Source organism: Psittacula echo, assembly GCF_963264785.1.
Source record: "Psittacula echo genome assembly, chromosome: 3".
NCBI classification, from domain to species: Eukaryota; Metazoa; Chordata; class Aves; order Psittaciformes; family Psittacidae; genus Psittacula; species Psittacula echo.
In genome coordinates, this window is record NC_137736.1 from 21,574,418 (window position 1) to 21,601,891 (window position 27,474).

Genomic DNA, 27,474 nt, shown 5'->3' on the forward strand with positions numbered 1-27,474 from the left:
CCACTATCCTGGGGGGAGGCAGGGGGCATGACTCAAGGTTCAATAGGATCCACTGCCCCTGCAGGGTGCAGGGCCTGCGACAGTTTAAAAACAAAACCAAAAAACCCCAATACCACCAAAACCCGCCCCCAAGCTGCTTCACTTATAAAAGGCCCAGGTCACAGTTACGTACTTTATCTCAATTTACTATATGAGCACAAAGTCCAAGCATGAACTAGTAATAAAGATAACAGCTTAGTGCAGGGGTTGGGACAACCACTGTAGAAAACTTAATGGTGCCCATGCTGGCTCCATGGAGCCATGTCTAAAGGAGCCCTCATACTGTACTCTTGGTAACTGTATCTGACACAAAGCAAAACCAAACCTTCACCTGCCCCCATCACTCTCTAGCACCAAAGCAGTGAAAGCTGGGTGGCCTGCACTGACCACTAATTAACTCAGCAGTAATGGCAATAGCTACCACGGCCCTGCACCCTGCAGCCATCAACTGCCAAGACCCCACTGTTCACAGGCCTCATGACCACACTGTAAAAAAAGGGCTGCACCCCACCATCCCCCCCCAAAAGAAGCCAACACAACCCCTATAGCCTCACACATCCCCTCTCCCCACTAGAAATGCAGCTGTGTCAGACCAAGAAGAGAGACTACATTAAAAGGCTCCAGGAGAGCTAAAAAAACCCCAGCAACCAACCAAACCACCGAATGTTGCTACTGCAGCCTTGCTCTGCTTCACGGCTGGGGGGCAAGCAGGGGAAATGGTCAAGCTGTGACATCTCATCAACCCAATATAAAAGTTGCACAGCTTTCAATTTTTTTTTTTACTGTTTTAAATCTGTGCTGTACTGCCCATGGTAAACCTGCTCTCCTCAAGCAGGCACCGCTCTCCTTACTCCTGACAGGACCTTATGTCATAAACTGCCAGTGTGAACATGTTGTTCTTTCTGCCAGATGTAGTTAAATATAACTGTAGCCATGAAAGTGACTTTTATCTCCCTTCTTGTTGATACAGGACACCTGCATTTCAAGGTTAGAGACACACAAAAATACTAACAAAAAGCGCAGAGATAGCCACGCACAGACACATTTAAGGCCCAGGCCCTTTAAGGCTGTGTCCGCATGAATGCTTGCACTAACAAGCCACCTGTTTTACAGCTCTGAGCACTGGCACTTGCAGTCTTCTGTTCACAGCCTTGTTCCCAGCCTGGCGGAGGGCAGCCAGCACGGGGCAGGCACGACCCTCAGCATGTGTGGGGGCCTGCGCCGCGAGCAGAGAAAAAGGCCAAGCACAGCACAGGCTGTTCTTTGCGGGTCCTAACTCTGGGTCCAGCCTCAGCCTGGGGCGCCCATACAACTGCTGCCACCACAGGCCCCACGTCCCTGCCATGGGGTACGTTCAATGGAGCTGCGGCTATTCCCACTGCTTCCTCTGGGCTACCTTGGCCAAAGCAACGAGACCTCCCTGGGGTTCGGTAATGGTCCACCCCTGCAGCACACACTGATGCAGGTGAACGCTGTCATCACCCCACTCCCACTTCCTGGCTGTTAGCAGCAAAAGGCATTACACTGTTTCAGTCCTTAAAAGCCCCTGATTTTATGCAACTGATTTTCCCAGGCCAGGCTGAACAACCTCAGCCTGCTCACAACCTATGGGAAACCCCTTTCTCCTCAATTAGCTTTTATTGGATTGTTGAAGGTCCACGCCGACAGTACTGGCAAGCCTTGGACATCAGAACAAACATGCTATGTATTGTATAACATGCAAAACTAGGTGCCGGTATGTTCCCTCTATGTATAATTATCTTTATGTGGGTCAGCTGACAGCCAGCTCCCAGTAAAACCAGTTAAGAGCTGGCATGTACGTGGTACACAAGAAAGATCTCTCTAACAACCTCGCCCTTGGAAGTACGGCATTGCTGGACAAGAAACATAAAAAATAAGGGCCACCTGTTACTCTGCTCACATGACAATACTTACGATACTTTGCAAGCATTTCAGCACTACCAACAGTTTTGGAGTGCCACTATTTTATGAAGCCCCAGCTGGAGACACCTTGAAGAATCACATTCTAAAAGCACCATGTCCTTTTCCAAGGGGATCCAGGACCTGGAGGTACTTGCACCAACCAAGCATCCAGATGGGAGTTAGGTATTCCAAAACCCTCTGTATTGTAGGAAGAGGAAGTCCAGTTACTCACTTTCCCAGGGTCCGAGTACAGTATAAACCACCAAAAAGTAAGCTGTGCCTGTACAAAACATCGCAACAAGCCCCACGGCAAGGTCAGCTTCTCTGAGCCAAGCACACCTCTGGTCTCTTTACAGGACCCAAAAGTGGCAGAGGACAAACCCACACAGGAACTTATCTGAAATGAACCAAACACATTTCACAGGTACCACCCAAATGTCCTTCAAATGATGCCAACATTCAAGTGTGCTCACTCCTTCCCAGGGATGAAACAGGATGAAACATCAGTATCTTACATCTACCTGCTTTATAGCATGCAGCTATGCCTGCTCTAGCTCCTGGTCAGGGACAAACAACAATAATGTTCAGGAAGTAATAACGGGTGAATAACTATGACCTCCTGGCTCTGGCCAGAACTGCTTCATAGGAGAAGCTGAGAGCTGCTTTAGCTCTGTGAAGTTTCACTTCAGTGACACAAGTTCTCTGCAAAACTCGCATTACTGAACTGGCTGCCCCCTCTATGTGCTTCCATGCATTACCACTAAGTTTCAGTGGTTAATACAGCAGGCAATAGCAAAATCCAGTTTAATGGCCTGGCTGAGCACAAACTATTGTCATCTGAACAATGTGGGCCCTAACAGCATGGAGAGGCCAGCCAAATAGGAAGCAAATCAAGTGAGGAGCCAGTCTTCCATAGGAGAGCAAAAAGATCTTGGTAATAACGCAGGACCCAGTGCAGGCACAAAGTGAAGATTCCAAGTATAAGAGTTACAGACAATTTAATTCTCCTCCTGCCCAGAGAAGCAGTGCTGAAGAGAGGTGTCAGCTGAGCAGCTCTGGAGTCAGAACTTTTGTCTACAGAAGAACAGACCCAGGTATGCACTGAATGGTATCAGCCTGAATGGTCCTACAGGCACCACTATGGCTTGCCTCAAAGAAAACTCCATCACTGAAAGGGGACCTCAACATTCATGGTCTACTTTCCCTGTTCCCCTGGGCTGTCAGTTTTCAACAAGAGGTCCTGTTACAATCATTCACAGCAGAAGCAAGGGGGCTGATGGGAAGACATACTGGTAGGAAATGCTGAGATCACAGATTCAGTTCTCATCCGCCACCAGAATGATGACAGCAATTTCAGTCCTTCCTCATCTCTGCTGAACCAAAATTGGCAGGTGGGAGTTAGAAGGCTTTTTCATCCCTGTATTAATTTAGAGCCTGACAGTCATCTCAGTGCCTTTCAAGCAGCTGGACAAGTCCTCACCAGTACACTCTCCCCAAAACCACCACAAAACTGTAGCTCCTTGGTTCAGCACAAGTATCCAGGCACATGATCCAGAGAGTCTTTGCTGACCTCCAGTTTCAGCATCACTGTGCTCTCCCTGAACACTTAAGCCTTATATTTTTTTACATGTTATCTCAGTTTGAGGTCTCTAGTAGGAACCAAAAATCTCTCCTTGCCCATTAATCTTGGTTTGTACATCATCACGAACCTGTCAACTCTGTTAGCAAGTGCACTTGCTAAAACCTAAAATGTATTTCAGCTACAGTTCACATCCAACTACATCATGACTAAATCATTGGGTTAACACACTGAAACCCATGGATTCATACCATCCTTCCAGCCACAAGCAGTCCGCAGACATGAAAAATGGTTGTCAAAGAAGAGGGCCTACTTACTCACTGTTTTATTCTGAAAAGAATTATTTTCCCACATTAACCTGAGGAGGGTTTAGTCTTGGGAAGTTTGTTCAGAAAACAAAAAAGGGAAGTCAGTCACCCCTGCCTCTCCCTCAAGCGTCATGCACTGCAAGAAATGAAGCCGGTCAGGCTGCCCAAGGCAGAACAATGTGTACATGTGCACTTCAAGTGTCCAAGGTAATTTCTTAAGTACAACTAGGACAAACTCCCATTACGCACCAAAATATAAAACTTTGCAGTGGAAAGTTTTATTAAAGAAACACGATGGGCTAACACGGTCTGCTTTTATGCCATGTGCTGTTAACACAGTCACCTCAAACACTGCATATGGTTAAGATCAACTCTGAAAATACAGTGAAAGAGGACAAGGGAAGCTCCTTGAAAATTGTACCATAAAAAGATTAGAGAAATCTCAATTCCAAACAGGATATAAATGAGAGGACAAGACAGTAATTTGTTTCAACACAACCAAAACACCAAGAAAGTTAGTTTTGTGCTATTTACTTTGTGACACCACAAGAAAATTAAGTGAACTTGAAAACTTACTGAAAATAACAAAGTGTTGTTTTTACATCACACATAACTACTGTGCTGACTCAGACTACTGATTTATGAAGTACAGATACCTGGAGATTTAAAAAGAAGGGATATGTTCACTGAATCTCCCAATTCCATGGCATAAGCCAATTGCTCAGTAGCTGGGGCTGAACACATTAGCCCAGGATGCTCCCAACCAGAAGCTCTACTCCTCCTTTAGCAATGCCTTTGGTCATCTTCAGAAGAGATCGCTGCCCTGGCAGAGCTACTGGAATGAAATAAAATGAAAGGTCCTGGCTCCTATCACACACGAAAAACGACAACATGACAGTGGAGTACTGCTTTCCCAATGATCCCTCTGAGTCAGTAGGATCACTGCCTCTGCACATCATGCTCACGTTGAGGGACACTTGTCTGTCTCTAAATCAGGAGCTCCTGTGGAGCTCTTGTAGGATGCCCCTGAACCAGTCAGATGATAGGTACAGACAAGACACTATGAATGTCGATGTAAGCTGCAAGCATGTCCTGAACACTGGATAAAAACACTGAAAAGGGCCCCTGCTGAAGAAAAGCCTGGTCTGAATGTGTTCATACGCGCCACAGGCAGCATGGAGGCTCCTCACCAATGCTGAGCTAAGGCTCTCCAGCCTGTTCAGAGAGCACCGACAGTCATGGTCCTCACAAGCTACCAGATTATGGCCAATAGAGGTTGGCTATAAGTGGTTGTAGAAAGAGAACAAGAATGTGTTTCCACCCACATCACAGAGTCAAGCAACCATGGAAGCAACAAGCAAATAAAGGAAGTAGAAGGCAGCCAGCATCTAAAGCTCTTCCTGAGCAACACAGATGTTCAGCAGGGTACTATTTGGCCAGGATACTCAACAGGCTGTACCTGGCAGCAGGGTAGAAGTTGTGACAGGTAAGACAGTAACAAAGTATCCTGAAAAAAAACCCAACTAAGCAAAAGCATCACCTGGTCCACCACTAGTGGCCTTGCAGACACCATCACAAGCTCCTGTGTAGACTGTGGCTCCCTGTACTGTCAGGAAATATCTCACCAAACCAACAGCATAAACTCCTCCAGCACAGTGCTCAAGCTTCCTTCTAAGCAACATCACTCAACCTAGAAAGCTCCATCCCCCCCTGGAACGGGTCAGTGTTAAGGGGCCAAGAGTTCAAGTTTGAGCAGCCCTCTGCAATTTCCACACTCCTGCTGTGTACTAAACTATGTATTGTCATGGCAGGACTAGACTCTTGACACCTGAGTGACCAAGTTTCTCTTCTATACCTGGACTGAGTAAGGCAGCTACCAGAGAAAGCCCACAGTCCCTGGTTTGTGGCTGGATAGTCCCAGCATATAGTCTCTCCCCAGCAGCACAGCAGTAACTATCATTGATGCCAGCGTGGAAGGAAACTTGCCCTCTTAGCAACTCTGGCCACTTGAGGGAATTGCCTTTCGCTCAGACTTGCTTATATGTCTCAGCATATCTCAGATATACTTGTAGACATATCATTCCTGCCTATATGCCAATGCACTTACGGTTAAAGACAAAGAGGGAGAATCCAGCTCTTCCTGAAACCAGAAGATGCTTGACTTCAAGGAGTCCTAGACTACAGCCAACACCCCTTCAGGTGACCACTGCTATCTTGCTCTGCATTTGCACAAGATCATCACAGCCAGTGTCTAAGCCCTCAGTATTACCACAATGCAAAAGCAATACCGGTATGACACTACACTTGGAATAATTACTACTTATGAAATAAGAGGCTTCTAGAGCTTGCAAAACTCTTCAGATATCCCATGGTGTTGATGTCCTATGAGTGAAAGGAAATCTTGTTCACAGTCTTCTATCCATAGTAACACGTTTGACTTTGTTTTTTCCCTTCCATGTTCCACATACATTTCAACACATGTATGCAGATAGCAGACTTAAATTCTCCTCTTAATTACTGCTGGTTTACAGTAGTCAGTCAAGGAGGTTGCACTGATGACACAAGAAGTACTGACATAGCTAATAATTTGCGTATTCCATCTCTGAGAGAGAGGTGGGAGGTGTAACTGACTGAGGTCAATAATAGGAATCCACATAAAAATACATGTGCATGCCACAGCAATGTGTGCTACCCAACAACAGTGCTTCTCTTATCCTCAGTAAAGGTGTGGGACCCCTTGCTCAAGAAACAAAAGGAGATTCTGAGCTTCTACATGACTGTGTAGCCAAAGTGTTCCCTTACTGCTTCTGCTGTATAAGCTATTCTCTTGGGATTTTTTTCTCTTCTTTGCTGTAGTCTACCCACCATGCAGCTGAGTTGCAGCTAGAGCTGTTGCTATTCTTAAGCTGGAAGAAGAGGGGTAATGGAAAGAGGGTCTGGGCTTTTTGGTTCAAAATGAGATCATGCTGAGGGAAAGAAAGAAGGCAGTAGCCTCAACAACTCAAACCGGGCCTCAGATGAGTTATCAAGAAGTGTCACGCCTTCTTTGTGCCTTGACCTCCCCTCCACAAAATTACCTTGTTCAGCGCAACACAAACACATGCCAAAAGCCAAGCCCTGTTTACCACATAGGTTACCTTCAGGATCAGGTGAAACTACAAGAGCTTTGGGAGCTACTTGGTTCACACTTGTTAACTTCTCTCTGGCACTTGTAAACCTCAGACTTGGCAGAACAAGGGGCAATTAGACCTCAGATCTTACCCAGAAGTGGAAGCGCAAGAGCTGACCTATTTCACAACTCTGTTTAAACAAGTTTCTAGTTTAGTTTGCCTGTCTGGCCCACAAGTATAATAATTATACAACCTGTGTTCAAAATCAGGCTGCGAGTCACCTAATAACACCATGACTTTTTTTTTTTTTTAAAAAGAGAAATCACCACCTTTTTTGTTCAAAATCCATCCCTCTAGTACTGCTATCTTAATTTCTCTTCAGATAGGCCTAGACAAACAGATTACTTAATTCTCTGTACAAGTATATATACAGCATCAGGAAACATTGTGAGACAGTGCTGGCTAACATCCTCTGATACGCAAAACCACAACCAAATAGGATGAAATTTTCTTACACTCCAGATTCTTTTCAACCTGTTTCCACAGCTGTTGGATAAAAAGTCTCAGAAAGTTAAAATGGAGAAGCACTTGAACCATAATAACCATTATCTGACAGATCTCTCTAGAAATCATTTTGTACCAGAAGGAACTGAAATTTCCAACTGACAGCTAAAGATAGCTCCTGCTTTGATGAAAACTTGCAGAAAAACCCCGCCAAAAACCAACCTCATCCAAACCCTCCAATTTTTTATTTCTTTTCACTGGAGATGATTAAAAGCATCTTACCCAGGATTATGCAGCTCAGTATGGGCCCTTAATAAAAGAGTTTATGGCAAAATTGCTGTATGACTGAGTGAAACAATGGCTTCTTTATTAATATTTTAAAGACTCCTGAGGGGAAATGCTGTACAGCTGGAATGCCCTCAGTGAAAGGTTCATTGCCATGCTATGCACTTCTGCTGTGTAATGTTTTACAAGCTGCACTGTCCTGTGAATGAGGAGAGTTAGTTCTCAGCTGGTAGAGGCAGGTTGCATAATACCAGACAAGTTAATCGGTAACAAGCAATGCAGGAGACCTTTGTTCTGAGTGTGACATACACAAATTCCACACTAAGCACATTGACGCTTCTCAGAGTTACTCATTGACACGCTCTATTAAATTGCTTGGACTATACGTTGATGCACCAAAAAGATTAACAGAGCTGCATCCTTCTGATGCCTTCCACCCTAAACTGCTACAGTACAACCTCAATCCGAGACTCAGCTCACTTCTGGTAAGAAAGCATGGATGTCAAGACAATGCGGGCAGACAAGGAAGCAACAAACAGAAAAATGCAAATTGGCAGCCAGCAGGGAGCTTCTGTAACAGGACTCTCTCCTTACGGAAACGGTTATGGGAAGTATTTGTTGTGTGCCCTTGCTGTAAGGCGAGTGCTCCCCTGTCCACTCTGAACAGCTTGCTAAACCATCACCCTCTCCCCAGCCTTCCCAAATAAAGGCAAAGGGAAGTGAAAGGAGGCATAAGGCATGCTTCTCCTGGCACTACTTGGAATGCCAGACCAAGGACAGCTGGCTTCTAGCAGGTGGAAGAAATGCTGCACCAAAAGCTCGGGACCAGCACAGCCCTTAACACTCATCAGAGCATTTAATTAATAACAAGTTTGAGGAAAAGGATGCTGGTTTTCCTTGTCCACCACTTCCCAGACAAAAACATCCTCTGAACTGGCCCATTCTGTCACAGCTTATCGTACAACAGCACCTCCCATCTCCCCGAGGCTGGATCCAGCCAGCTGAACTTTCAGTGTCAGAACTGGTGCGAATCTCCCTCTGTCAGACTGCCACAGCTGATCTGTACAGGTAGATGATGTTACTTGTTTGTTTAAATGCCTTAGAAGCAGTAAGCCAGTCTCACCACTAGTGCAAGGCTGAGCAAGGGGAAGAAGAGCTTTCAGTAGCACATTGCACAGTCTGCCAGTCCCCAGCCTTACTCTTAGACACCAGTGAACAGCTGAAATTCAAAGGAGTGATAGGGAATAAAACACCCATCATGACAGCTCTCTCAGAAGAGAAAACCCACTCTTTGATAACAGCAAAGTCATCTCCCTTCAATAGGTTATTTTCATGTCTATGGATGCTACAAATAGGTCTGAGACAAGGGAGAAGGCCAGCAAATGATACTCGAGGAGGACCTTGCTGCTGCCTGGCTGGAAAGCTGCCCGTGACACTGAAAACTGACACATCTCCCTCCACACAGTCCCAATGCCCAAGGCAGAGCCTGACGGCACCGAGCAGCCATGCAGGCACAGCCGGCACACACACTGCACCCTGAGGAGTCAGTGGAAAGAGCACCCATGGGGACGCAAGGCTGGGAAGGCAGCTGGCACATCCTGCAGTCCTGTGAAAACTGGCTTTAAGAGCCCACCCCTCTCTGCAGTTTCACACATAGCCTACCAGACATGCAAAAGCATGTGTAAGGACAGTCCTGCAGCATTTCATAGAATAGTTAGGGTTGGAAAGGACTTTAAGATCATCTAATTCCAACCCTCCCCCGGCCACATTACTGTCAACTAGAAGAATTAGTCACCTAATAACTGCATCTTCCTTGGCACGAGGGAGAAGGTTATTTCACCCAGAGCTCAAATTTTACCCATCTCACAGCAAATCTTTTTCATGCATATCTTGCTGAGGGCAGCATCTTCTCCCTCAGTATGTAAAAACACACACATATACATGTATGGTTATTAAGCATTTTTTAATTATGCAAAGAAACCCCATGAGACCGGTTGTCCAAACACCAAGACACAGGATCATAAAGCTAGCATGGGTGCCTCAGACACAGCAGGCTGCACCTCAACAGCTTGTCAGGCTATCCCAGATGCGTGCAGTCTGTCACCCCGGCAGCATGTTTTACCACAGTACAAATGCCCTTACAGAATTGCTAGCAAAAAAAGTACACCTTGAACTGTCCAGTGTGAGCCACAATTTACAGGCAGAGCATGCCAAACCTCAGTTATACTGGTTTTGTTATAACTGCAGGGCTAGGCTACCAGCTTTTTAATGGTTGCAAATTATGTGAATTCCTGCATAATCTGAAAAGTACTCAGCCACTTGAGACCCAGGGAACTGAGGTGTGTGTACAGCACCACCTCCTGTGGAAAATTTTACTCACTGTACTTTCAGTGATGTGAATAAGCGGTGAAGGTAAATTTTTAATTTGCACATAAACCGCGAAGTCTGGTAGCCACAGCGCCTTGCATCAAGTACTTCCATTAAAACTACTCCAGAAATGACTAATTTCAAGAAAGCTTGTTTTGTCTAAAGAATGATGATTCATAAGATACAATGGTTTGCAAGCTTCTATTTCAACAAGATATTTATCAGAAATGTTTCTCAGGTCAAAGACAGCGAGCTGAGAAACAGAATCATCTTTCACTACGTGTACATGAAGGACACAAATGCAAAAGCATCTCTAGTCTACTAAATAGAGCACTCACTTGGCATATAGAAAACATGCAGGTTCCAGTCTTTGCTCTACCTGACTCAGAAGGAATGTAAATGCAGGTGAGTAGCGTAACTGTTTGCTCCAAAGAGTTAGCTGCTTTATATAAAATACAAAAAAAACACCCTGATGAGAGATACAGCAGTACCTGCTTTGGATGTGGGAAACAAATGTAAACCCGTGCTCTGAATGAATGTCCTACACAACGTCAGTTGATCAGAAAAAATAAGAAACTGCTGGCTTAGCTTTCCCTCATGAAACATCATCATCTCATAAACAGTCCATCACTATCAGACCCCCTTCTTTACTTCCTCCTTTCTTTCCTCTCCTCATTAAAATGAGAAACTGATGACAAGGCTGAGAAAATGGACTGTCCTGAGCCATTCATGTCACTTGTGAAAATACATTTTGTACTGAATTGAAGACATGCAAGTATATGAAGTTAATAAATAAATGCCTGACCCAGTAAGTCAAAGAGCTCACCCAAGAGGCTTCAGGGCAATATTCACCCTCCTCTTGTATCACAAAAGTAGGAATAAAAGCAGCAGTTAAAGCTTTACAACTGAAAATACACTGATTTTCCCATTGCAGTTTACACTCAACTGCATCTCCCTTCCTCCATTGAGCCAAAGCGAGTTATTAATTATGGTGTGCTCTAATCACTGCATAAAATTTAAGTAGTTTGTAGAACACGGACAGGAGTTAAAGGTCAAACTAGTGGGAGCAAATGCCGGTGTTTGCTTTTGGGGTTTGTTTGCTTGTTTGTTTGAGGGTTCTTTAAGCCTAGAAGTGAACTTTCCTTTTTCCAGGTGCATGGAAAAGAGGTCTAACAAACAAATATTGAAAAACTGCTGTACAACATTAATTAAACATAGTGTTCTAAAGCTAAGTGCACAAGGTGATCCTTATTTAGTTAATTAGTCCTTGCTGTCCCTGAGACAGCATTGTTCTCTGTCCTTTCCCCGAGTACTCCTTGGTCATGATTTTGGGGAGAAAGGTCACTACCTTGCGCTTCCTAGTGACTGCCAACTGAGTATGAACCACCAAAGTCACCTAGGGTTTGGTTATTAACTTCAGCAAGCATTTGATCTAGCCCTCGATTACCTGTCTCATCTCCTCTAAGAAGTCTCCATGTGCAGGCAATCAGACAGCAGTCGCCATTACAAATGCTTTTCAAATTTCAGTTTGATCATTAACTATGGGTCATTAACACTGCAGAGAAGGGTGGAGAAATCTTACAATAAGCAGTATCTGCTACTAAGGATACCTAACTGAGCCCTCAGGAAAGCACTGGTGTGTTCTCATCTACAAAGGAGCACACCTTTGTTGTGCTTCCAATAATACTGTGCATTAAGGCCCATGATAGGATAGATCAATCAGATATCTTCCCATCTCTGTTTCATTCTGGAAGTTCAAAAGTCACAAAGCCAATTAACACACAGACCAACCTATTCTGCTTTTTTCCACAAAATGGCAACAGCAGCAGTTCCTCCATCTTGCCTCCAAGGTTCTTTGGGCAGTGCTGACCCTGCCTGCAGATGTGCTCACAGAACATGCGGCCACAACAGAGTCAGGACTGTGGCAGAGACCTCTAAGAAGCTGCTTTAGCATTAACAACATAAGTGCTCCACATGCCAGCCAACAGACACAGCTAAGGCTTTCTTTGTAGGAACCCACTGGGCTCAATTCAAGGTCAGAAATACTGGAACTTCTACTCTGCAGCACTTAAGACCTGTACAGAGAGGCTGCACTGGAAATGGCTTGGATTTCCATCTCTGGAAAAGGATGGTTCAGCTATCAAACATGGTCAAGGTTGTACAGAAGCTTTGAATCAAAGCCAGTAAAAACTTTATTCACGGTGTATCACAGTGGCTCTGCCTGCTTTTGGGCTGTAACAGTTCCCTGAAGCTCACCTCTCTGGTTTACCAAGAGTTTCAGAAAGCTTACTCACAGCATCCTCTCTCCAAGAAAGCTTACTGGGTTTCAGAAGAGTAATTGAGCTATGTTCTATTCTGGAAAAAAAACCCAACCCAACACCACTACCACCACCATGACCAGCAAACAACCCAAAACCAACCAAGCATGCAAAAAACAAACCAAAACAAAAAAATCCCACAAAATGCCAAAACCAACCAACCCACCCCTCAAAAAACTCCACCAAAGTATATGTAGTGGGAAGTAGGTGGTGGGGGGGAAGTGTTAGAAATCTTGTAATAATTTGTAAGAATGATTCTGCAGTTTGCTTTCTAAAATTTGTTGCATTTAATATTTTATTTTGGAGAAGATAAATATAAATCAGAACATATTCATACAGAATTTCAGAGCCAAACACTTTAATGCCAAAATTTGCAAAGTGGCTTAACCAAGCTCAGACAAAATCAGCATGAGAGTTAGAAATGAAACCCTGGAGTTCCTAGCTCTTGTGCCTGAATTCAGATTGCCAGACCTGTCTTTCATCAGCAAAACATGAGTGCAAGAATTTACATATAGGCTGGTTTTTGGAGCTATACTGGGTAGTAACCATAGCAGAGTATTAACACTGTACAAAAAACAGTGCCACCTGAAGACAGCAAAAAGACTGCTATGGATGAATCAATTTTCTTTGGGGCTTTAAAAAGGATCCTTCACCTTTATAGTATAAATCTACTAAGTCAGATTTCTCTCTGAAATTTACTCCAGACTCCTCCTCTACTAATCAGTTGTCCTACAATGATACTGTAAAGCTTTTATAGCAACTGCAGCATTACCATCTCAGCAACATCTCCTACCAGAACATGGACATAATGTACACACCCTAACTCCATATGGAAAAAAGCAAGTTCCACTGTGCTACCACAAGCAAGGTCATTCTCCTCAATGACAAGTGCCCTACCTATCTCTGAATTCACTTGAATTCCTCCAAGGCTGAGAATAATTGCTCTTTTGAAGTCAGTATATTAAAATACTGTTATCCATTGAAGAATGAAAACATTCACTACCACTTACTGAACAGTATACTTCTTAAAAATGTCTGCCTTAGTTTCCTTCTATGGTTATCTTGGATGTCACACAGTCACTCTGCTCTAGCCCAGCACATACAGTGCTGTTACAGTTACTGGGGCTGAGGGAGGGGGAAGGTCTGGTAACTGCTTGCCAGCAAATGAGACCTCTTTGACCAGGTTTGAGTTCTCTTACAGAAAAGCTTAACAAGGAAAAAGTCCTTCCCAAGAGTGATCTTTGTGTATAATGTATCATTTCTTTTCCATCAGTTGTGACAGGCCCCTGCACTAAGGCAAATCCAGAGGTTTTTCATTTTGCTTACCTAAGTTTTCAGGCAACTACATTTCTTACAGAACACAGATCTAAAGATACTCCAAGAATTAAAGTGCTAGCAGTAGAAAGGTTTCTATAGTTTACATTATAATGCTTATCTGCCAAACAATCAGAATGAAACATTCACTTCTTTATTTACTCATTAAAGAATGTTAGTCGATGTCCTTTACAACTTCTGGAATGTTATAAAAGAAACTACAGATGAAGGGCCACATTCTGTGTACACTTATGCCAGGGGAAAAAAAGTATTTTACACACACAACACCACCCACGTCAAAAAAATACAATCAACAAATGACTGCTAAAATGACCAGTCTGCAATGGGAACTCCAAAATGTGTAGCCGAAGTAATACTAGATCAAGAGCTTAGCTTATTATTCAGCTGTGGGATTTAAAGGGCACACACCTGTAGTGGAGACCTTAAAAAAAAACTCCAGTCTCAATTTTTACTTTGGAGAAGCAATTCAACTGCTTTGTTCCACCCACCTCAATTATAGTAGCTGTGAACTCAATTTGAACAACAAAATCAGTTTAAAACCCTAGCAATGTGGACTTATACCTGCTTTGCATCAGCATAAGAGACAGATTGTGGACACGTGCAAGAAAGAATTCTGCTAAAGTACTAAAATGCTTTTATTTTTCCGCTGTAGGCTTTGCCTTTTTTTTCTGCTGCCACTGAAAAGCCATGACAGAGGGAGCTTAGGCATGTGGTGGCAAATACTTGTTTGCTTATTTGAATCTAGTCCCTTTGGGCATAAACTAGAAGTTATCATCTATCTTCTAATGGCAGCTTGAAAGTAGTTTAAAAAGCTGCAACTTTGTTGATACTGGCTGCCATTCTCAGTGTTGGATTTCAGTAATCTATTCCTTAAACCAGATGCAATTTCCTGGGAAACAGCACTTTAACCCACAGATCGGATTTTATTTCATGAAGGGAGATGGCGATGCAGTTAGCTCTTCCTCTCCCCTCAAAGAAAACACCATTTTGGCAGTGTAAAAGTATCCAACTGGGAGAATTCTTGCTGCTCCATCATTCTGCTATCATCAGTCTGACAACGAAGCACTCACAAATACATGAAGACGGTAAAACAGAAGCTATGCATGTGCTGGAAAAACATCTGCATTGATGCAGAGATCCATCCAAGATATATTTACACACCGCATCAACACTCTTGTACAGACCTTAGTCTTGAGGCACGGAATTGAGTGAGCTTGTTCTGGTTTTCACAGTGAGTATTTCTGTCTTTATAAACTCCCTTAATTTAACATTTTCCCATTTTATTGGACTTTAAAGAAAGCAAACAAAACCAAAATCAGATAATAATTAGTAAGTTAATATAAACCACGGGAAATATCAACAGATGTGCATAATTATGAACGTCTACAAATAAACCTGGACCCTATCTGGAGAATTTGAATTCCTGTGCCTGTAATATTCCAAGCCCCACACAAGCTCACTGTAGAGACAATCCAGATCATGGTGGTTATCCAAGAAAGGGCTAAGAAGTTATCCTCGCTTAAGCTCTGTTAGCTGCTGATACCCAGTCTCAAGGACACATTTGGCCAAGAGAAGACTCTTGACTTTCATTTCATTAAATACTTCTTTGTACTATATTCACTCAAGGAAACTGCATGAGTGATTTTTTTACAGTATCATAATTAATTGAGTTAAATGCCCTTAATAAACTCTTCGCTTTTGTTTCTTGGCTGGTCTCCAATACAGCTACTCCACATATAAAACACGTCCACAGCTTAAAAAAGTGTCAACTATAGCTTTTCACTTTAAAACTTTCAATGACATGAAAACACATGTTTGTCTAGCAGGTCTTACCTCCAAAAGTCCATCTTCAGGTAGGTCTGTGCAGTGAACAGCATTCTGAACCTTGTTCTTCCCAAAGAGAGCACGCAGAGTTCCAGGTCGAAGATGACGAGCTATTTCCTATTGAACACAACGAAACCGGAAGACCGTTTTGAACCACACTGTTCCTTTATATTGTGAATGCAATGGAGTCTTATAAAGTAAAACATTACTGTGCTACTAAAATATGTGTAGTACGCTATAAAAGAAAACAAAGAGAGAAATTCCAGCTTGCATTACACACATACACAACTGTTGAAAAAACATGACCAAGACTGTGGAAACTAACTGCTTGAAACTGGCTAATCAAGCCACCGCGGGACATGCAGGACCATTCATATTACAGATACACCTTCCTGTTACTTGTATTAATACAATTAGCTCATGTTAACACCTTTGCAGCTCTCAAGAACAGAATGTCTGCCCTTGGGGAGCAGACACAAGTACACCAGCTCCCCAGCACTGAACTATTCGTTTCAGAACCTGACATTTGTGAAGCCCAGCTGCTGAATAGACTCTTGGTCTTCTCCTCTGCAGTGATTTTCTGAGACTGTGACTAGTGCCAACATCTGTTCCCTCCTGAGGATGAGTCCAGACTCTCTCTACCTCTTTCTCTGTTCCTTGAAGTTGACATTTCAATACTCTTCTTCATCAACAATGCCTTCATCAACAAATATGTCCTTGACCTCTCTGTGTTTCTCTTACTACAGCAGATACCACTCATAACATTCTTCCCCTACCTCTTTGTGATGGTATATCTCCTATTTTATGCCACAGAGGACTGCCTTCATTGGCTCTCCTATCCACCATGCTCTTTCTTTCAAGGCGAAATGCAGTTCTGCTGTACTTCTCCACACTATTATCATGTATTGTTATCTTTTAACCCCTTTCCTGTGCCAACTGTGCTATACCTTGTGGGCCTCTCTTCCCAACACCCTGGAGCATTTCTCCAAGCCTACCTCATGCACAGTGTGCTTCCTTTTAAAATTCAGTGGTGATGGCATTAACCCAATTTTCCCTCCTTAAAACCATTAGGACATTGTTCAATGAGTGCCTCCTGAGCACTGCTGCCTCTGAGGGGTCAGGCTCACGACAAGCTCATGCTACGGCTACTGAATTGAAAAAAAAGAAGCATTTTTCCTTGCCAACAGAACCTACATCAGCCCCTTTCTGAAGAGGCACTGGGTACATTAGGGTATAATCACTTTGGCCAGCTGGGTTTCACTGTGCCACTCCCAGGTGTTTGTTTTGGTGTCACAGCTGGAGGTTACTGTCCTCACAGCTGAGTTACCAGACTGGATCATCCAAGCATTTCTTAACTTTCAGTGTCAGATGGGTTCAAAGTGACTTCAGCATTGGCTCTTGGCTCAGCTGGAAAGCTTTGCACAGGTACAGGTGAGAATCACTTGCATGATGCCCCACTCTCTTCTGGGATGGCAGTGAATGTTTCAAGCCAATCCCAAAAGCATTATCTGACAACACCCTTTGCACACTTTTCAGATTCACCCACTTGTCATGTCTTATAACTAAACTAAGACAATTGGATTTTCAAGGCAAGATCTTCTTTTAGCCCAGCAAGTCCTAGATATTTTCCTGTAATAACAATTAACAGTTATGGTGATTTGTTACCTAGTAACCTAGATCTGTTACCTGTGGTGACCCACCAGGAAGACAATTAAACTGCTTTAATGATTGAAGTATGTCTAAACAAAACATGCTGTGAGCAGAAGTTTCAGTTCCCCATTGTTACTGTGCGTATGTCACAGGTTATAAAGGATCTTTGGATATGGATGTCAAGGATATTTGAATAAGATACACTCAATATCAAACAGGTACAGTTCAAGAGTTTGACTTTAAAAAAAAAAATCTCCAAGGAGAAAAAACCCCTCCTCTACATGGTCCTCATAAAGGCTTGTGATAAGAAAGTCTGCTGGAGAAACAGAAGTCACATGCCAGTTAACTATCGCTATGTGACACTTTAATCAAGCCTTCCTTGAAACAGCTCTTGATTCCTGTAACAACTAGCTGTCAGGAAGCCAGTGATAGCACTCGGCTTCCAATTACTTTAAAGAAAGTTTGGGCATATTAGAAAAAATTATTGTGACTATGAAATCTTTGGGAACACTTCAGCAAGAAACAGCTCAGATCTAAAGAGCTAAACCTTGGTATTTCATACTCTGTTTATTTCCCATCCATCACACTCTTTTGTTCAAACTGTTCCATCCTTCAACAAGGCCAAAAATTCTGCTTCTTATGAAACTTTCCCAAATGCAGCTACGGCCTCTTGATCTGTAATTTTTCCTAAGCTCTCATTTCTGCTTCACGACTTCTTAACAGAAGACCTCATGGTTTTTCTCTCAGACTCATGCTCTCCCACTAACTTTGGCAAAAACTCCTACTGTTGCAGTTCCTTCAATTTTTCAGCACGGGTTGCTACACATTCTCTTGCCCTCCTGAAACTCATCAGCCACCTTGCACAAAAAGGGACTCATTCTGTTCTGCCTAGGATTGCATTAGATCAGAAGTACACAAAGGTAGGTTCTCCAGCACTTCACACTGTTAGCACCTGCTTATTAAGAATCTAAAGAAGTCTTTCTTGTCCTCAGTTTACAAACGGGACAAGAGGTAAAGCAGTCTCTGCTTATACTTAGACAGCCAAACAAAGGACAATAATTGCCAATTCCAAAGTTTTACTATTCCATTGCTTTCTTACCACCCTAATGAGGAACCCTCGGGGAACAAGGCCTCTATAAATGATGGAGGTACAAAGAGTTGTACAGATCAGACACAACTGTCCTTGTGTATGTACAGGGTTTCATCTGCAACAACAGGGAGATGCAAAACCTCTTTTTCCTAAGCTTTCCACTAAGTTTATTTTCTGGAGTATGTGCTTTGTGCATCAGTTTTCAAAAACTTTTTTGAAAGGAGCTGAGAGTGGAATGATGCAGGAGTTAAGAGCAGCTACAGCTCTATCATATGCATGAGAGGAGGGTAATGTGTGCACTAGAACTTCATGTGCAGGTATAAATGGAGGTGCCACAAACTTGCACCTCACAAAGAATACACTGCCTGCAGCAAAATAAACCAGTGTTGCTGTACCAAAAGGCTTCATATCCACTTTGGTCTTTTTCAGCAGGCTGTTTGATCACACCCTACAGGCTGGGCTTTGATCTTCACCTAGCCCTTTGAAGATCCTTGCCCTACACAAGTTACAGATATATTTCATTTATCTATCACTCTATAACTGTGCCCAGTGCAACACTGCCTATATGAAGTACTTAGCACATTCTAAAATCTTCCTATTTCTATATGAGTGAAGGGAAACAAATGTCACCAGTGCCAGTAATATGTCAAAAAGAGACTGAAATATCATAAACATACTCATAAGCAAAGCTCATTAACTGCTTTTCCTTCAAATGTCTGTCTTTTCCTCAGCTGGATGGGAAGTTATACAGTAACATGTATTCCAGCCAAAATTTCAGATTTAAAGAAAATGTCAAGAAAAAGTATCTGCCATGAATATTTGATTAGGTATCTAAAAAGGCCAAAAGGCCTCACTGCCTTTAAACATTTCTGCATGCTTTGTTGTTTAAATAGCATTTAAGGAAAAGCCGAAGAAGCAACCACTGACTGCACAGCAACCATTCCCTTCCTCATCACTGGGAAACAGCACAAACTCTGAATGCACCAAAATTACACAAAGGAACTTTTACAGCCTAAAATTCTATTCTATTTGAACATGAACTAGAACAAGAGAACCTTGAAAATTCGTTACTGGTCCTCTTGAGTGAATTAGAATAAAAATAAGAGAGTTTGTGATCAAACTGTCTGCCACCCATGGTGTGCTCCCAAGGCAGGTTCACTCTTTTCACATTTACTTTCAGGCCAGCATCATTCACGGGCTGCAACAAACTGCACAGCCCTCCCAAAGCCTCCAGTAAAACACCTTGTTTTCCTTCTCTGTGCAAGCCCTGTGTATCTACTCCTTGCTCATATTAATATTCTTCATTCATCACTCTTTCTGAGGGCTCTATGTTGACTTGGTCTCCCCACCTCTGCTTTCCCCACCCTGCACTTATGAATCTTTTTGTTCTGCATTTCTCCATGCTCCACAGCTGTCATGAAAAAGATGATTCCTCTTTTCTCTTGAGGGTGCCAACTGATCCAGAAAGCAGTAGCCAGCCTCAGCCAAACAAGCAAGTGCCTTTCTCCTTTTAAAGACCAGCTACACCCTTGTCAAGAGAACAGAACACACATTAGCTGTGAACAAACAAAATAATGTAAATTCCACCACTCACTGTGGAATCTCTGTCTATCTGAACGTTAGCCATCAGAAAGCTGACTGCCTCAACCAAGTCCAAGGGAGGCACCTGAGCTTCCTCTGTAGCACGTGGAAGCTGATAAGCCCTTTCAGCTAAAAAAAAAAAAAAAAAAGACTCCTGCAATACAACAGCTATGTAAGGTAGGTAGGATGAGTGCCTCTCTCTTCTGTTCCCATCATCACAGCTCTTCAGTTGGCTTTTACTTTCAGGGGATTTTAGCACCACTCATATCACACACTGCTGGTTGCAGCAGGGAGATGTACAAAATACTCATTCCTACATAAGCCATCAGTAAGAGGTAAAATGATAAAAGCAACACATCCTCTGCCATGTAGAATACCATACTAGATAAGTATCTCCCATAATGCTAATTCAAGCTAAAAAACACCTTCACATTACTGTTACTGTGGGAACAACCTCAGTTGACCAGCCTGATATATCCTTCACAAGAGGTTCCTATCCAAAGACAAAGGCTTAACTGTCAAAATGAAATCTGTGGTCACAGATGATCTTGTGCATGATACCACAAGGGCTGACTTGCCTCACCTTAACTGACATGTTTTCTTTGCAGTTCATACTCCTTCCAAACTTTAGCCAACCAATTCTGATGTGTGCCCTTCCCTACTAGTTACTTCAGCTCTGACTTGGTTATGTTCCCCAGTTTCATGCCATAAGCCACTCTGCACTCAGCATCAGCTGCTGCATAGCACAATTTTCTACTCCTGCATGTATTCAAGGTCCATTTAATCATCCTTAAATGCGGTGTTAAGCCTTCTGTCTATATTACACAGAGAAAAATCTACATAAGGTGCTGCTGTTACCACTGTAAATTCTTGGTCAATGTTAAAGAGAATGCAATAGGTTTCCTTTTGCAAACCAATGCAGAACAGAAGTCCGTTGTTGACAGTGACACATTTTCTCTTTTCTTTGTGTTCCACGTGAGCTGCACTAACATCCTGTACAAATATGGAGTCAGTATCAACAGCCTTACGCACACTTCCAAGGGAGTCAGTGCTATCAGAAAGTCTTTCGTACTTCCCACATATCACAAAAAAATAATCAAACTAAAACCACCTCCTCCAAACATATACACACACTAAACACCCCTCATCTTTTAATCTTTATCACAAAACAAACTGATACACAGGTTCTCAAGGATCTAGAAAGATTGCATTAGCTTAATCTTCTGTCTCTTTAGCACTGTCCATTTGATCTAGACATTCAGGTTGTCTCCTGACTGATGGCGAAATATTTATGCCTCCAATCATTTAATGGCTGTCCTGACAAGTTTCTCATATCTTTATCTGAGTCAAGTCTGTGAGCACATAGTTATGTACTTGAAACAGTGTGGCTGTAAAGGTTTGTTCAGCAAATTAACTTAACCTGATCCAGGCAACAGCAGCCGAACTTTTAATTGTAAGGCTCTGAACAGTGCAGCCCAGGATCACCTCTTTCTAATCAAAAAGTTCTGCAACAGTAGCAGCAAGGAAGCAAACCACAGTTTATATTGTTACAAAGCCTACTCTGGTCTGAGTTGAAAAAGAAAAAAAAAAAAAAAAAAGAAGAAAAAAATAATCCATCTTCTTTTCTGTTTATTTTAAAGCCAGCCTACTTCTGAACTACTGCTCTGAAGGCCTGTGGCTCTTGGAAGTTTTGGTAAGGGACCTAAAATTATCTTCTATGCTCCAGTGTTGGCAGCTTTCCGAAGCTCACAGGTCTGTAGAAGTTGTTACACTGTCTCCTTCTCACGCTCTGCCCCTGAGGCACTTCGGTTCTCTCTGCTTACTCCCACACTTTCCCTACCACTCCTCCTCTCTGGCAGCCCAAAGGTGCTGCTCCAACTCTCTGCGGATTCTCTGCTGTGGGCAGCAAACGTGGCACATTTGCCAGCCTGAGATAGCATTTTCACTGGTCTTGGTGCTTCTGGTTTATGCTTACGCAATTCTAATGATAACTGCCCTGCTCTGAAACTTATTTACTGTCGTATTTGTGTGCCTATCTGCTGTTGCCAATGGGCTGAATTTAGATAAGAGCAAGCAGCCACACTTCTGAGTGAAGTGTAAACTAGACTGGATGGTGAAGCCTTGAGGATAACTTACATACCAAATGTGAGTTGGTTGCAAAATAGGAATGAAGATAAAATAGCTAGCTACCTTGTTGTATTATCTGGGTGCAATAAGGGATATTTACATTACTTGACAAGTTGGAAAAGGGAAGCATTTAACAACTGAAAAGCAACTAATTCCGTAAGACATCAGAAAGCACAGTGTAACTAAACTTTATTATTAGCTGCTTTACTTTAAGCTTTAAAGGTGAAATACTGGTCCTATCGATGCTTTTCCAGCACCTTCAAGGCATCTAGAATTTCATCCATCTACTAATTCACCTGTAAAACAAGGATAAAAAAATACTAGCCTGCAAGGGGTATTTTGGGATTTCATTAATTAATGTTAGCAAAATATCTGGAGAGCCTTCAGTGAAAGTCACTACGAAGTTGCAAGGCATTATTTTTAGTCCGCGAATACCTTGGCTGAGTTTTTCCTGGTAAGAACAAGAATAATTCGAAATTATCTCTTCCTCTGAAATTTTTGAGATGAAATTTTACATTTGCTTAAGCAGTCAAGAAACCTGAGTGATGCACTTTGCAAAGCACAAAAAACTGCTTTAAAATTCTAGAGACACTCCTAGTTGAATCAACTTTGGACTATCCACTTCAACAGACGACACAGATGGACTGAAAAACAAAACTCACAGGTCTGCTGCAAACCCCAGAAATCCTTCTCACTTGGGGCTCAGCATGGGAGAGCATAATTTGTGCCCTCAAGCCTCCCCAGTCTAACAGCAAGCCTGTCCTTGAAGGCAGCAGTGCTGCCATCTCTTCCCACACAGTTGTGAGCAGCCCTGCTGTGATGGAAGGAATCGCTCATAATTTGTGTTACAACTGTTTGTTAAAAGCCCTTGCTGTGTTCAGGACCAGCTGTACTAGTCTGTGATCCTATACATACTAATAGATGGTTCCTGGTCTGCAAAACTTAAATGAAGAGACATAAAGAACAGAAAATAGGAACAGAATGGACCCCATTTTTTTTGAGTGAGAAACCAAGGCAGGGAGACAGTACTTTCCCAGGGGCACAAAGAAACACAGGTCACAACAATCACAAGTGCAACATCTAACTATTAGCTCAGATGTCTTGAACTTGAGACCAGTTCCTTCACTGTTCTCTCTCCCTGATTTAATGCTGCTTTAATTCCTGATGATAAGCCACAGTCTGCAAAATTCGGGCCATGCCAGGGTGACCCATGGGAACTTGAGAGCTGCCATGGGAACCTGAAGAACAACTGCTGCTCACCCATCTTCCACCACAACTTTGTTCTAGTCCTTTGATCTGGGAAGTCAAGGGATGCAGACAAAGGGAAAACTTCTTAGGAAGAGTCCCATGTGCACATTGGATGCAGTCTATCATACTGTAAGCGAAAGAAGCTGCTAAAAATTCTGCTCAGGTGGCCCTGCAGTAGAACAGAGAATGTCGCCTAAACCAAACGGACCAGCAAGCAGCACCCCAAGTTATTCAGCAGGTTTTCAGCATTTGAATTTACCATTTTATATCCAGTTTTTAAAATGCGCTTGTCTAGTTAATAGTGTCCACAGACAATGAGACCAGTGGTACAAAATGAAAACTATTACTGCAGCTGTTCTCATGGGTTTCCGCAATTGCAGAGAGGAGGATTTAAAATAAGAACAACAATAATAATAGTACCAGCCATCATCAACAGAAATGCAAAACTACACTACTGACTTCTTTCTATTACAGAACGGAAGGCTTAGGCCACAGTATCTGTTTTCACTCACTTTGAAGCCTTTAATACGTAGCTCAAGCAGAAAATAACTGCAGATATGCTCTGACCACAGCATGTATTTCTTGTATTACTACAATGACATTCAAAGCACCTAGGTAATTTCAGTCCACACACCCCCTGTTGCAATGTAGAGTGTAAGGATATCAGCTATACCACCTAGAAAGCCAACTGATCCCTTTTACGGGAAACCCACTCAAGAAACTGATAGATCTCTTTCCAGCAGTGATCAGATCCACTCAGATCAATCTCTTTTGTGTACCAATTTATCATCAAGAGTACGTAATAAACACTTTGAGCTGCAGCTCCTTTTCTGTTCGGTTATTATTAGCTCTGCCACCATGTTATTAACCAAGCAGAGCCTGAATAAGCAGTCCTCTAGGATAAGAAAAACAAAGTCATGCACATCCAGGAATTGATTATTCATAAGCTGTTGACTGAAAGACATAAAACTTTTTGGGACAGCTGCAGCCAACTTCAAGATACTCAAGATCACAAAATCATCATGGTTATATGGAAAAGTGCTCTACTGTCCTTTTTCTACATGCTTATGATTTCCTCTATTGCACATTTTCAACAAGCACCTTTGTGTGCTGACTCTTGCTAACTGCCCTCTACAGTGCTCTAGAAAAAGCCCTTGCAGCCTGTTCTACCAAATTTTACCTTGGTTTATTATTTTCTTATTATTTATTCATAATATTTCATAACTTGAAGTATATGTAACAGTACTACAAAACTACTATGTTCCAAAAGAAGTCAAGAAGAATTCAAGTAAAGGACAAGGCTCAAACACACAAGATCACTGTGACCAGGATGCCAGGTAACTGGAGAAGGAGACAACAGTTTAGCGCAGTAACAGTATCATTTTCTTTCCCAGACAGTGACCTCAGCACTTCCTATATCTTCTGGAAACACCACTCCCTTTTTCCAAGGAAGGACTGAGGCTATAAGAGAATTTGGTTTTTGCCTCAATGCTTCCTTTCAGGGATTAATTTTTCTAGATTCAAAAACATTGCTGTCCAATGTAAATGAGTGATTTGCTGAATGCTGTAACCAAACAGAACATAGGGGAAGCCAAGAAAACAATCATGTAAACTGAAATTAACCCAGAAGCATCATGTTCTTGAAAAGGCTCTTACCTATGCTCTCAAAAAGGCTCCTCCCTTGTGCCTTTACGGACTGTATCAATTAATTAAATCTCAGAAACCACAGCAGCTACAGCAGAAACAGAACAGTCCAAAGGAGGAAGGAGACAAAAAAAAAAAAAAAAAAAAAAAATCTAAAGAAAGGGAATCACCAAGGATGGCAGACCTCCACTGACCGCAGGAGGAGACTACAGCCTAGGACCAGGCCTGTGTTTTACTGACAAAGGCTGTGTTTTCACAAGGGGGAAGAAAACTTTTAATAAGTATTAAAACACTCCCACAGGCAGGGTAAATTGCATTTTAATCCAGTGTAGGTGGGAGAAACAAGCATTAGACAGAACCCTGCGGATTACCTTTGATCAGCCTACCAATGTAAAATTACATTGTGAGTTTGTCCATACCAGGCTGGTATCACACAATCAGCTGGTAATGTTAGAAACATACCTTTTTCTATAGTAGTGAGAAACAAAACTTTTCTCCTTAATCTATTTAAGATATGTAAACAGAGTTACAATAAAGATATGGTATTTTGAAACACATTGAATGTACGAAAGTATGATCCATCTGTATGAGATACTAAATCCATAACACCACTCTCTAAAACAGAGCAGCTATTCAAAACTTGGAGAACGTAACAAGGAAGACACAATATAAACAGGATATGGAAGCATTCATTTTGCAAAGCAAGACCTGCAAATAGACAGTTACAACCAAAACCCCACACAGTCCGAAAAACCACCCCCCCTCAAGGCTGAATAGACAAATTCATGTAACTCACAGCATCTATAAGAATCTTGTGTCCATCACAGATGCTTAAAATACCACTTTTTAATAACACCCACCTACTACTTTGGGATGCACTCAGTCTGAGTGCGAAGGGAGCCTTTATGATCCCTAAGCCAGTCTTCCAAGCTTCTTTCACACCTACTTACAGACACAATTAGACTCTGTGATTTCAGATTAGGCTAATGTCTTCATCTGTCTGCAGAACTAAATGGTGCAAAGTGCTTGACCAAGAAATCAAGTTTTCTTAAAAAGTAAATATTCTAAGTACGGCTTAAACCCTTACAAAAAAGGCTAGCCATGTGATGCTTTGCAAGGAAAGGCCTAAAAACCCAGCTCCAGGATACCTTGGCATGTTACCCATTCTAGGGAGTAGCAAGGAGGTCTCCGTGCCAGCACAGCAAGTCCAGGAAAATCAGCAACCAGTGCTGTTAATGCCCTGTAGCACATCCCTGCTTTCTTTCAGTCTCTCCCTCCACACATGTTCAGGGCTCAGAGGGCTGGGGCTGTTCAGCCTGAAGAATAGAAGACTCTGGGGAGATTTTATTGTGGTCATTCAGGGCCACTTAAAAGGGATCTATAAGAAAGATGGGGTAAGACTTTTTAACAGGGCCTGCTGCAATAGGACAAGGGTAATGGTTTTAAACTAAAAGAGGGGAGATTCAGGCTGGACATGAGGAAATAAATTCTTTACAGTGAGGGTGCTGAAATACTGGCACAGGCTGCCCAGAGAGGTGGTGGGTGCACCACCCCTAGAGACATTCAAGGCCAGGCTGGATGTGGTTCCGGGCAACCTGATCTAGTTAAAGATGTCCCTGCTCATTGTAGGGGGGTTGGACTAGATGACCTTTGAAGGTCCTTTCCAATCCAAGCTACTTTATGATTCTATGATTCTCCTCTTGCTAAAACAGGGAAAGTTATTCCAGCCTGGAACCAGGCACAAGGAGCCCAGAAAGAACCAGTTCAAAGTCACACACAGCCCAACATTAGGGAAAGACAGGAATGCAGATGGGAATCCTGAGGCTTCAGAAGTTGATGATACTTTCCAGGAGAGCATACAAAATCTTTGACAAAAAGCTGATAACTTTCTGAAAAGGTCCAGAAATTGCAGTTAAGAAGGTGCCAGGTCAGCAGGGGATACTAAAATGTCATAGTGACAGGGAGCAGAAGAAACTACAAAAAACTCCTACGTAGACTAGAAGGGCTTTGGTAGCCAGCTGAGTTAAAAAAAACACTAAGCAACAGCAAACAAGAATCATGTGTGCTCCAGTTTCAGTCCTCTTCCAGAGGTCCCCAGCCCTTTCTCTGCAGAGGTTGAAAGCAGCAGACTCCTCCAGTGTCATGCCTCTGTGCGATTGATAGCAGATAATGCAATATCTTTTATTATCTACTTTGCCAAATGACATCTCATCAAGGATTTATCTAGGAGAAAAAGTAGCACTGTTGGCATGTTCAAGCCAGGTAGCTCTGGAGCCTCAGACAAGGAATGGCAGATACAAATGGATTTTTTTCAAACTGTAACCTTGCCAACATGCCTCAAACACATTGGATTTAAAGCAGAGTTTGGTCTTGAAGGCTTTGTCAGCATTTAGTCTCCTGATGGAGACTGTCAGTCATTACCAGTAACAGCAATTTTCAACACACATGCAGCTACCTATCAAGAACCAAAGCAAACCTACAAACTCCAGCTCCACATGACACTGAACTGCCATCATATGACAGCAACCTTCCAGCAATAACA

General features: G+C 42.6%; 1 protein-coding gene across 4 annotated transcripts in view; it reads right to left on the bottom strand.

Annotated features, from left to right (window-relative positions):
* The window catches only part of NME7 (NME/NM23 family member 7), a 94,575-nt gene that overhangs the window by 1,932 nt on the left and 65,169 nt on the right, over window positions 1-27,474 (bottom strand). For 2 of the 4 annotated variants that reach the window (XM_080612594.1, XM_080612596.1), the window contains 2 exons: window positions 15,602-15,709; window positions 996-2,160 (listed from right to left, as the gene is read on the bottom strand). In XM_080612594.1, coding sequence (XP_080468720.1) covers window positions 2,059-2,160; window positions 15,602-15,709 — 210 coding nt within the window. In that variant the 3' untranslated portion in view covers window positions 996-2,058. Of the gene's footprint in view, window positions 1-995; window positions 2,161-15,601; window positions 15,710-27,474 lie in introns of those variants that run through there. The other 2 variants (XM_080612595.1, XR_013956389.1) reach the window with 2 other exon arrangements.